This window comes from Protomyctophum parallelum, assembly GCF_964188405.1.
Source record: "Protomyctophum parallelum genome assembly, chromosome: 16".
NCBI lineage: Eukaryota > Metazoa > Chordata > Actinopteri > Myctophiformes > Myctophidae > Protomyctophum > Protomyctophum parallelum.
Window position 1 is genome coordinate 42,808,145 of NC_139711.1, and position 12,996 is coordinate 42,821,140.

Sequence of the window (12,996 nt, forward strand, 5' to 3'; positions counted from 1 at the left end):
GCAAGGCACCAACCAGCACATCGGGAGCAATTAGGGGTTGAGTGTCTTGCTCAAGGACACTTCGGCACTAACTCTGGGGGAGCCCGGGTTCGAACTGGCAACCTTACGGTTACCATCCAGGCACTCTACCCCTGAGCCACCGCCGCCCCGGTGTACAAATGGAACAAAATGACCTATAAGGGTCAATTTGGTTCCAAATGTGGCAGGTATTAGCAAAACACATGTTTTTGTTGCTACTCCTAGAGACTTTGCCCAAACGCATATGAGTATACATAATACATTATCTCTGTAGTTGTCTTGGGTTGTCACAAAGTATATGTTTCAGAGTTCACAAATTGCCTTTCCGATTGGCTACGGAGTGATCAATCAGTGGCGCCGCTTTGTGACAGTGACTTTGTTAATACTGTATGTTTCCTGTTCTCTATGCACTGTGAGGCAACGGGGGGACGTTTATGAAGGGGGGACCGGAAGGGGGGGGGGACCGGATGTTGTGATACTGTGTTGCAGTTGTGAAGTTGGTATATGGCGTGGTGCCGACAATAAAGTTGTGCTGAGAAACGAATTGTTGTAACATTTACTATTAACCCATTTTGAACGGGAACCCATTTTGGTGTTAGCATCATGTCATGCTTTAGCTATTGAAAAACAGCAGATCTACAAGCTCATAGCGCGCCACCGAGTGGCACGCTACGAGTCTGCTATTTTTTGAAAAATCGAAGAACAACTGACATTTTTAGAATCTGATCTCAGGTCAGAACGGGTTAATCAGACCAGTGTGTGTCCATGTCCAGTGGAAACCTCGTATGAATCTGATCTCAGGTCAGAATGGGTTCATCAGACCAGTGTGTGTCCAGTGGAAACCTCGTATGAATCTGATCTCAGGTCAGAATGGGTTAATAATAACTCACCAGTTTCAGCAGCTCCTCCAGCTTGCGCCTCAGCCCTCTGAAGCCAAAAGGGGGCGGGTACAGGAAGAGGTGGTTGGGAAGGGGCGTGTCCTTGCTGGACAGGAAGGGCGTGGTCTCCAGGCTGGAGGCAGGAAGTCGCGCCAACAGGCTCCGCCTGGTGTAGCTGGGCTGACACTCTGCCTGCAGCACGCTGTGCACGTACGCGTGCACGAGCTGAAAACAGTAGTACACACACACACACACACAGGTCAATGCACGCTGTGCACGTACGTGTGCACGCGCTGAAAACAGTAGTACACACACACACACACACACACACAGGTCAATGCACGCTGTGCACGTAAGCGTGCACGAGCTGAAAACAGTAGTACACACACACACAGGTCAATGCACGCTGTGCACGTACGTGTGCACGAGCTGAAAACAGTAGTACACACACACACAGGTCAATGCACGCTGTGCACGTACGTGTGCACGAGCTGAAAACAGTAGTACACACTGTCCATGAAATCTGTATCGGGAACTCAGTCAGTAAAGAGGAAGAGACAATCAATTTGAGGCAAAGAAGCGTTTTAAAGATTGAGTAATTATTATTGAGGTACCATCAAGGAGAACACACAACTTACACTCAATGTATCCACGATTGACATGTAATGGAAACCCACAGCCGTGTGTCACACCACACATGTGAAAAGACAGTGTAGATATACTTCTTTTTTGTTTTATCCCACGATTTTGTAACCCATTTTTCACCCCTGTGTCAATCATCCTGTGATGTGATCCTGGGCTCTACACACCCTCCGCCAACCTAGGGAGAGCAACGGACTTAACTCATGCTTCCTTCATGCTTGAGTGTCCAAGTTGCGCCTTTACACCTGACAGGGGGGAGTTTCCCTGGTTGGACGTAGCGCGTGGAAGGAACACGTTATTCCAACCAGTTCCTTTCCCCTCCATCAGGCGTCCCGGCTGGCCAGGGGGAGGCAGTTTAGATATACTCAAGAGAAGGTCCAACCCCTCCTAGCCCATTCATGAGAAAGGATTTACAACAGCTATAATAAGAGGGAAGAAAACACAGTAAACCACAGCTGTGTTTTCCTGCTGCCTTGAGGTGCTTCTTAAATGTTTAACCCCAAATTCCTTGACAACACACACAGGTCAATGCACGCTGTGCACGTACGACGTGTGCACGAGCTGAAAACAGTAGTACACACACACAGGTCAATGCACGCTGTGCACGTACGTGTGCACGAGCTGAAAACAGTAGTACACAGATCAATGCAATGCAGTGACAGACAGTGGTGTAAACCCAGTAGTTCTCAATCTGTGCGTCAGGAATAGTGATGGAGCTCGAAAACCTGATACCCGAAAAAAAACGTTATAGTTTTAACTTTACAGGCTTTATCAAGCCTGTTATCCAGCATATAGCGGCCCATGACGTCATGTTTAACCCATTCTGACCCGAGATCAGATTCATACGAGGTTTCCGCTGGACACACACTGGTCTGATCAGCCCATTCTGACCTGAGATCAGATTCTAAAAATGTCAGTCGTTCTTCGATTTAAAAAAAAATAGCAGACCTACAAGCTCGTATCGCGCCACTCGGTGGCGCGATATGAGCTTGTAGATCTGCTATTTTTCAATAGCTAAAGCATAATATGATGCCAACACCAAAATGGGTGCCCGTTCAGAATGGGTTAAACAATCAAGACAAGAGGCGATCAAGAAATCTATATCTGTTCCTCCATGCTGGCGCAAACCTGTCGGTCTTAAAGTGAACCAGCGCTACCCGGGTAAACAAAATTACGCTTTAAAAGTGACGGTAAACGCATGAACTATTTAACAGTTTCTTAAAAAAAAGGTAAAACGGTAAATTGCCGTCTGTTAGAAAAGTACTGTCAACGAGCACTACTATAGCATGTAAAATACGTAAAAAAAAAACGGTAAAATATGTCGGATGATGATGTTTCTGTAAAGAAACTATTTATTAGGGCTGTGAATCTTTGGGTGTCCCACGATTCGATTCGATTCAGATTCTTGGGGTCACGATTCGATTCAAAATCGATTTTTTCGATTCTACGATTCTCGATTCTCCAAAAACGATTATTTTTTTTTATTCAAAAGATTTTTTTTCCAGATTCGAAACTATTCTCTATTCAAAATGATTCTTGATTCAATACATAGGATTTCATCACAATCTACTCCAGCCAACTGAAGTGATTAACTTGAAAATGACTGAAGACATGATGTTTACTGTAAGGGTGAGGGTTAGGGTGAGCTTACATTTCATATTATAAACACCATGTAGTGATATGACTGAAGACATGATGTTTACTGTAAGGGTGAGGGTTAGGGTGAGCTTACATTTCATATTATAAACACCATGTAGTGAAAACTCCTGTAACTAACCAGAAATCAAATAAAAATAAATAAATAAATAAATAAATAAATAAATAAATAAATAAATAAATAAATAAATAAATAAATAAATAAATAAATAAATAAATAAATAAATAAATAAATAAATAAATAAATAAATAAATAAATAATAATAATAAAATCGATTTTTGGAAATTATGAATCGATTTTGAATTGTTCATAACGGGAATCGCGATTCTAATTCGAATCGATTTTTTTTGACACCCCTACTATTTATACTATTTAACTATTTATCTGGCGGTGTAATAGCCGGATCGATACGATTGAAAAGTTACCACACTAACGTCACTAGCCTGGGAAAGTGAACCAGTCTTGCATCTCTGGTGAGTCGTGGACTCGTGAAAGGCCTATTGATTTTGAGATGTTTCCTCAATGTGGACGTGGTGCAACTGGTGCAAGTTGCAACAACCTTTGCAGGGAACTCATTGCATTCATTGCACTTTGCGTGCTCAGCCTCAGAGTCATTTCCCTCTCTGTTAACCACACTCGCTCCGCGGCGGTGAGCGGTCTCTGAATGCACAGAACAGTGGTATCCTCCCCGACACCACTCACTCACTCACTCACTCACTCACGTACTCACTCACGTACTCACTCACTCACTCACTCATGTAGGTTGGGTGACGTCACCCCAGTAACATGGCTCTGCTTACATGCATGCACAGACACAGCGGAGCTAAATGACGACTGATGAGATCCGTTTTTGGGAACCGCTAATACAAAAACGATGGAACCAGCTCCGGATCCGCAATGTCGGAACCGGGTCTGTACTTTATACTTATGGTACATTTTGATACCAATATGTAATTTTTATATTCAGAACTTTTACAAGTATTTCTAAATTGATGCAGTATTGATGGTGATGCAGGTCCTTGGCTTTGAGAAGCAAATCAAATCGGTCATCCTCCTACACACAATGTTCAACTGATCATTTACATGAGGCTCACATCACACAGCTTGATACATTGGATTTGACTGTCCATTCAAATCAACTTCATTTGGATTGTCCAAGATGACCATGTGAAAACGACCACGATGTTCTATTCAAAGCACCTTGACTGGATGCTCATTGTGCTATCCAAATTAACGCCAAAGCAGAGTGGAAACGGCGGAGTGCAGGTGCACTGGTCCTCCTGGGACCGTCAGTGCTATGATAGCAGTGACGAAGGTTCCAGGACAGAAACGTTTTATTGTATTCTATGGTGTTTAAGAGAGATAACAGGCAAACGTTGATGAAAGTAACAATTCTTCAAATTGTGTAGACTTCTGACTAAATATCTGTAATGCAGTTATTTAACAATATTATAACTCTTGAGAGTGTAAATGTACGGGTCCATTTGGTTTCATTTTACGCTCTCAAGAGGTAATCCATTCTAGGCGGGAACCCCTTTTGGTGTTGGCATTATGTTATGCTTTAGCTATTGAAAAATAGCAGACCTACAAGCTCGTAGCGCGCCACCGAGTGGCGCGCTACGAGCTTGTAGGTCTGCTATTTTTGAAAAATCAAAGAACGACTGACAGAAACATATAGCTTTTTCAGAAAACTGTCAGGATGTAGAAGACATTTTTAGAATCTGATCTCAGGTCAAAATGGGTTTTAATCTACTGTATAATGGTTGAAAACCACAGTTTTAATCTACTGTATAATGGTTGAAAACCACAGTTTTAATCTACTGTATAATGGTTGAAAACCAGCGTTTTAATGCATTGAATTGCAGTCGTATACCTGTCTGTGTCCGGGGTCTACCTCCACATGCAGAGCCAGGGGTTTGGTGTCTCCTACCTGTCTGTGTTCAGGGTCTACCTCCACATGCAGAGCCAGGGGTTTGGTGTCTCCTACCTGTCTGTGTTCAGGGTCTACCTCCACATGCAGAGCCAGGGGTTTGGTGTCTCCTACCTGTCTGTGTCCGGGGTCTACCTCCACATGCAGGGCCAGGGATTTGGTGTCTCCTACCTGTCTGTGTCCGGGGTCTACCTCCACATGCAGAGCCAGGGGTTTGGTGTCTCCTACCTGTCTGTGTCCGGGGTCTACCGCCACATGCAGAGCCAGGGGTTTGGTGTCTCCTACCTGTCTGTGTACTGGGTCTACCTCCACATGCAGAGCCAGGGGTTTGGTGTCTCCTACCTGTCTGTGTTCAGGGTCTACCTCCACATGCAGAGCCAGGGGTTTGGTGTCTCCTACCTGTCTGTGTCCGGGGTCTACCTCCACATGCAGAGCCAGGGGTTTGGTGTCTCCTACCTGTCTGTGTTCAGGGTCTACCTCCACATGCAGGGCCAGGGGTTTGGTGTCTCCTACCTGTCTGTGTACGGGGTCTACCTCCACATGCAGAGCCAGGGGTTTGGAGGTCTCCGAGTCCGACGTATCAAAGAGGGGCAGAGACACCACCGCCAGGCTCACCACACCCACCACCACCATGAGAGGCACCAGCACACGCCTGTACACACACACACACACACACACACACACACACACACACACACACACACGCACACGCACACGCACACACACACACACACACACACACACACACACACACACACACACACACACACAGAGAGAGAGAGAGAGAGAGAGAGATTAGAGTCCATTTGAGATTTCGATCTGTTTCGATACTAGACGTTGGAGCGTGCTTTCCCAACAGGTTTTTGGTGACATGTTTACCAAAGGTCGGGTCTATAATGCCTTATAATTGCATTTATAATGCATAATGATGCACTTAACACTCGTTATAGTATAAGGCTTATGATGACGATTGTTGCATGCAATGCATTATAAATGTGCATTATATACTGCATTATAAATCCAACCTTTAGGTAAAGTGTTATTTTATTTTTTATTTTGGCATTCATTCACATGGGGACCAAGAACGATTTAAGCTTGGTTGCCCAAAAAGCAATTTTCTGTAAAAGTATACAAAGAAAAAAAAGAGAAAAAAATTAAAGAAAAAGATGATAATCTTTATCTTTTGCAAATTACAATTTAGGCATTTAATCCAGAGCTATTTACAGTAAGCAAGGACAACACAAGGTCATCATAGGTGAACCAAGAATCATCAGTCTAAATTAAGCATCTGTATATTATGCTCCAATTCATAATCACAGTAATCCCACTCATAATCAGGATCAGAAAGTCCACCCATCCTCTCTCCTCTAATCAGATCAGAAAGTCCACCCATCCTCTCTCCTCTAATCAGATCAGAAAGTCCACCCATCCTCTCTCCTCTAATCAGATCAGAAAGTCCACCCATCCTCTCTCCTCTAATCAGGATCAGATAGTCCACCCATCCTCTCTCCTCTAATCAGGATCAGATAGTCCACCCATCGCATCCTCACTCCACTAATCCTCTGCCCCAAACAACACCCTGGCCTACCCCATCCTCAGAAGCCCCCTCGGTAACCTCCATATCCTCACCCTGCTCGGTAACCTCCATATCCTCACCCTGTCCTACCTCATCCTCAGAAGCCTCCCTCGGTATCCTCCATATCCTCACCCTGTCCTACCTCATCCTCAGAAGCCTCCCTCGGTATCCTCCATATCCTCACCCTGTTCTACCTCATCCTCAGAAGCCTCCCTCGGTAACCTCCATATCCTCACCCTGTCCTACCTCATCCTCAGAAGCCTCCCTCGGTATCCTCCATATCCTCACCCTGTTCTACCTCATCCTCAGAAGCCTCCCTCGGTAACCTCCATATCCACACCCTGCAGGCCTACCTCATCCTCAGAAGCCCCCTCGGTATCCTCCATATCCTCACCCTGTCCTACCTAATCCTCAGAAGCCTCCCTCGGTAACCTCCATATCCTCACCCTGTCCTGCCTCATCCTCAGAAGCCCCCTCGGTAACCTCCATATCCTCACCCTGTCCTACCTCATCCTCAGAAGCCTCCCTCGGTATCCTCCATATCCTCACCCTGCAGTCCTACCTCATCCTCAGAAGCACCCTCGGTAACCTCCATATCCTCACCCTGTCCTACCTCATCCTCAGAAGCCTCCCTCGGTATCCTCCATATCCTCACCCTGTCCTACCTCATCCTCAGAAGCCTCCCTCGGTATCCTCCATATCCTCACCCTGTTCTACCTCATCCTCAGAAGCCTCCCTCGGTAACCTCCATATCCACACCCTGCAGGCCTACCTCATCCTCAGAAGCCCCCTCGGTATCCTCCATATCCTCACCACGCTCCTCGTCTGTAGCTTGAACAACATGATCACGATGGGTGTCTTGTTCCTGTTTCCCTATTTATATTTCAGTGATGCTGCTCAGCCGGATCAGGGGCAGCCGGTCACCCATAGCAATCTGTCCAAAATCTGCTCACTGGGGTGGAGCTTGGTGGAGGCTTTCCGGTTCCACAACATTGCTCGCAAATCGCGTCAGGTCAAAACAAGCAAAAGTACACGAGCTTGTGTGGATCTGCTACTTTGATCTTGCTCAAGATCACTCCGGTCTTCAGATAAGGGCCTTTTGAACATTCCGGTGACTAAACTGGTAATTAAGGGAGACTAAGGGCATTTGTAGTGGTTGCTCCCACACTGTGGAATGCCTTCCCCCTTTTTTTATAAAGAAGGCAGAGTCTGCCGACATTTTCAAGAAGTTGCTAAAAACTTATTTTATTCGATTTCGATTGCAAACAAAATGTACTTACTTACTTACATTCATTTATGAAGACAAAAACACTAAAAGTTAAAATATGAACATAGGAACGTACTAGACCTACGTACCAGACAATAAACGTCTCCATTCCCTGTTCACATTAAAAACTGACAAGCATCTGTCTGCAAATTAAAAAAAACACGCTCGTACCAAAACAAATTCCCCCCAGGTCAAATCTGGCGACCTCAGAGCGGTCGTGCACAGATAGACAGTAGGTTCAAGGTTCAAGGTTAGCTTTATTGTCCCTTGCGGGAAATTGGTTTGCAGCCAGATCATAGTAAAAATACACACAACAACAACATTCAATACAGGACTAAGAACAGGGCACTAGAGGCAGAGAATTCATGACATACAGTCAGCAAAAGTGCATTAGTGGGCAGTATGTGCAAAAGGGCAAGAATAAAGTGCTATCTGCTGTTCAGCAGTTGAATAGCAGCCGGGACAAAGGATAGTTTGAACCGATTAGTCTTTGTGGCGGGCACCCTCAGCCCACGACCTGAGGGCAGCAGTTCAAACTCAGACCGAAGTGGGTGATCCGATACCTCCAGGAGGGAGGAGGCTCTCTTAAGCATCTGCCTCTTGTACAGATCTATAAGTTGGGCTTTGGGTTCTCCCAGAGATTTTACTGGCCACTTTGACGAGGCTGCTGAGCCTGTTCTCGTCTGCTAGGGTCAGGTTACTGTACCAGGCAACCATACAAAACATGAGTACAGATTAAATAAAACTTCTATAATCATTACAGATGAGACATCATTACAGACATCATTACAGAGTCATCATTACAGATGAGGTGGTGCTAGAGCACCTGCCCTTTTGAATGTTGTGTCTTTGTTTTGTTTGGTATAGTGCAGAGTTGTCCCGATACCATTTTGTTTTAACAAGTACTTCATTTGTAGTCCTCAGAACATAGACAGACACACAGATCTACACTTCATGGAGTACGTTTTTTGCTATTTACATTTTTCTGATGTAAATATCTTGTTTTTTAATGTACTCCTACTACGAGTAGAAAGGACTAACTATAACTATAACTCTATCTATAAGCTATTTAAAATGTTAATTTATTCATCTAATAGTGTTGCCCGCCGAATATGAACATAAATGCAGATGGATCTCCGACTTGTCAGTTGTCATTGATGCTTTTAGATCGGCTGTTTTGGGCGATCTGCTGCTCCCGTTGCCAGTGGCGTGCACAGACATTTAGAGGGGCAGGTGCTCAAGTGAAAAAAGTGTGCAGAGCAATTTGTGGCGGGAACCCATTTTGGTGCTTTAGCTATTGAAAAATAGCAGATCTACAGTTGTCATTGATGCTTTTAGATCGTCTGTTTTGGGCCATCTGCTGCTCCCGTTGCATTGATGGTTCAGCCTATAGCGTCAATTGAATGTTTTGGTACTCGGGTCAGAGTATCCGAGTAAGAGTACTTGAGGGTGGCTGATACCAGTATCGGTATCGGAAACAACTCTAACATACTGTACAGTATGTTGCCCCTGGTGACATCCATCATTTCTGGATTAAAATATGCCCCAAAGTTTGCCAGCCCCCAGGTGTGGTTCTACGGGTCACGCACGAGAGAGAGAGAGAAAGAGACACCTTCCCCTGACCTTAACAACGTGAGTTTGACCACACACACACACACACACACACACACACACACACACACACACACACACACACACATACACACACACACACACACACACACACACACACGTGCATGCATACCTTTCACATGACAGATTACACAATACCAATGGAATGTATTTTCATGCACAGACAGATCAGTTCTACAGAGCAGCCAGGAGTATATACTGTTTTAATGTGATCAGCCAGGAGTATATACTGTTTTAATGTGATTTGATTATCCCTTCAGTTAGTTGTCAGTATATTAGAGCATGTCATTATTATACATAATTGTATTTTAGCATATTATTGTTGTTGTTGTTGTATCATCATTGCTGCCCGGAAGAAACATCTATTTTGTACCATGGACTCCCAACCAAGATTGGTTAAAAAATGTCCAAGACTTTTCTTGAAAACAGCTCAATTTATTCCTCTCTCCTTATTGGGTAGAGTTGAAACGGTGAAAATGAACGTATTGCCTAGACTTCTGTTCTTGTTTCAGTCCCTGCCTGTCAGAGTTCCCATCTCCACCTTCAAGGCGCTAGACCGAATGATTTCTAAATTTATTTGGCAAAATAAAAAGCCCAGAATAAGGCTCAAAACACTCATTTTGCCAAAAAATAGGGGAGGCCTAGGCCTTCCCAATCTAAAGCACTACTATTGGGCGGCTCAGTTGACTGCAATTGTAGCATGGATAAGTAATGATGAAGAGACAGTTTGGAACCAAATAGAACAGAGCACAATTAAAGGGGTGTCTCTGTCAACATTACCCTTCCTTGATAAAAAAACAATGGATAAAAACAAAATTAAAATAGGAAATGAATGGATAAAGCATACGTTAAAGGTGTGGGAAGCAGTTAAGAAAACATTGTGGGGACCAGGGTCAGTTTCAAGGGCAATGCCAATAGTGGGTAATATTGATTTCTTGCCATCCATAAGCGATACTGGATTCAGTCGCTGGGCTGATAAGGGGCTTAAAACCATAAATCAGTTATTTGACGGAACGATCTTTAAATCTTTTGCTCAACTCCAGACACAATTTAAACTCCCTTCAAGTGATTTGTTCAGGTACTTCCAGATAAGACACTATAACACAGACCATAGAGAGAGAGAGCTGGTTAGTAAGACTCCAAATGATATTGAGATGTACTTCATTGGTATTGCAGAAAAAAAATTCCCGACTAAAAAACATTTTATATAAAGCACTGGATGATGTTTCTCAAAACACATGGTATATTAAGGATAAATGGGAATTGGAACTAAATATAATTATTGAAGACAAAACCTGGGAGGATATGTGTGAAGGCTGCCACAAGGGAATACATAGCCAGATGTGGAAGGAATTCGATTGGAAACTCATAACTAGGTTTTTCAATACTCCTCTGGTCATCTCCTCATATGTGAAAACACCATCCATAGAATTGTGTTGGAGAAATTGTGGGGAAATCGGGGACCATACACACATTTTTTGGGACTGTCCAATAATTTCAGGGTTTTGGAAAAAGGTTAATAAGGAAATCGAAAAATGTTTAGGGTTGAATATTCCTTTTGGTCCTGAGTTATGTTTGCTTGGTATTATACCAGAGGAGGCGCGTGCATGGAGTTACATATTAAGGATACTTTTACTGATTGCTAAGAAGATGATAACAGTAAATTGGAAGGAAATAAAGCCACCTACTATAACCCAATGGAAGCAGAGACTAAAGCAGGTTTATATAATTGAAGAAATGACCGCAAGGTTACAATTAAAAATGGACAGTTTCATACTTAGATGGACTTCTGTGATATTGTATTTGGGTGTTTCAATATATGTGTAGAGGTTGTTGTGTCTGTAAAAGTGTCATGAAGTGGTTGTGTCAAAACAAAACAAAAATGCTTTTATATAATTGATGAAGTGTACTGTGAGTCATGTCTCCAGTTCCTCTCCTGCCTAACTCAACTTGGAAATGCTGTACTATAGTAGTTATGTCAAGCTGTTTTTCTGTTCTTTTTTATGTATGTTTTTTGTTTCTTTCTTCAGTTTTTTGTTTTCATTGATTCGTATGTTTTAATCGTGTTTGATCATTCTTATTATTTGGTGTAAAAAAAAAGAAAACTTTTGAATAAAAACAAAGTTAAAAAAAAAAAGAAAACAGCTCAATTTAAGGTGGTTAAAGCGATGTCATATTCATTGTTTTGCTGGGAATTAAATCAAAGATTGTCTTTTTGTGAAACACCAAGACACACAGTTTTGACATTTGACCAAGCAGAGCACAGATATTCAGTACTGTACGTCTGTTAGGCATGTAGGAAATGATTATAATAATAACTTATACAGTAGGTGTGTTGTCAGGCATGTACTGTAGCTAATGATTATAATAACTTCTCTCTCTCTCTCCCGTGCTCAAGTGATGCATCAGCGCTACATCAGGGTGACATATTAATTAAATCGTTGCTGTGTGTGTGTGTGTGTGTGTGTGTGTGTGTGTGTGTGTGTGTGTGTGTGTGTGTGTGTGTGTGTGTGTGTGTGTGTGTGTGTGTGTCAGGCTAAACTAAATGCTTTTCAAGCAGCTGGCAAAAAGCAGAAAACCGGGTTCAAATTTGGGGCAGAAGAGGAAAATGACATCATTTTGGGCGGAACCCCTTTTGGTGTTTTAAGCATTACGTTATACTCTAGCTATTGAAAAAGAACAGATCTACAAGTGCCGCGCTACGAGCTTGTAGGTCTGCTAAATCGTGAAAATGTAGCGCAAATCTTTGAATATATATTATTTCAGAGCCAACGTTTTTTTTACTCAAATCATTGCTTCTGGGGTGTCCCTGGAACAACAGATGGGGGTCGGCAGCCAATTACATATACTTTTGGGGGTCATTGACATGAAAATGTTTGAGAACCACTGACATAGAAACATGGGGTTTTCAGAAAACCTGTCGGGATTTAGAAGATTTTTGCATACTCAGGTCTAAATGGGTTAAACTTTATATTATGAAAATATCACTGTCAATGTTTTGGGCGTCTCATTATGCAGTATCCTCGTGGTCCATCAATAAGGTCCCCGGAACCACAGGTTGAGTAACAGAGCTGTAGACTGCCCCTCATACACTGTTTCACTGCGGGGGGAGTTTCCAATGTAAAAAGATATTGGCAGAATGCTGACATTCTTTGTGGCTGTGTGTCTGACGTTACACAATCTGGCTGCTAATGTTGCAAATGTTATTTGCCTGCAACCATCAGGCTGTTTTATAATACGGAGGCATGTCTGATGCTGGTGTCAGCATTATAAGGGAACCATGCAACAACAACAACAACAACAACTCTCAGCGGTCTTGTGGTTAACTTTGGTGGGCAACCCTGATGATAGAGAGGGCCACTATAGTTCCACACTCACTCCAGAGGGCCACTATAG

General features: G+C 43.3%; 1 protein-coding gene across 5 annotated transcripts in view; it reads right to left on the bottom strand.

Annotated features, from left to right (window-relative positions):
- st3gal5 (ST3 beta-galactoside alpha-2,3-sialyltransferase 5) overlaps nt 1-12,996 on the bottom strand; it is a 40,525-nt gene that overhangs the window by 7,602 nt on the left and 19,927 nt on the right. For 2 of the 5 annotated variants that reach the window (XM_083785537.1, XM_083785539.1), the window contains exons 3-5: nt 5,660-5,777; nt 5,582-5,602; nt 909-1,121 (exon numbers count right to left, since the gene is read on the bottom strand). In XM_083785537.1, coding sequence (XP_083641663.1) covers nt 909-1,121; nt 5,582-5,602; nt 5,660-5,777 — 352 coding nt within the window. Of the gene's footprint in view, nt 1-908; nt 1,122-5,239; nt 5,261-5,467; nt 5,489-5,581; nt 5,603-5,659; nt 5,778-6,713; nt 6,757-12,996 lie in introns of those variants that run through there. The other 3 variants (XM_083785541.1, XM_083785538.1, XM_083785540.1) reach the window with 3 other exon arrangements.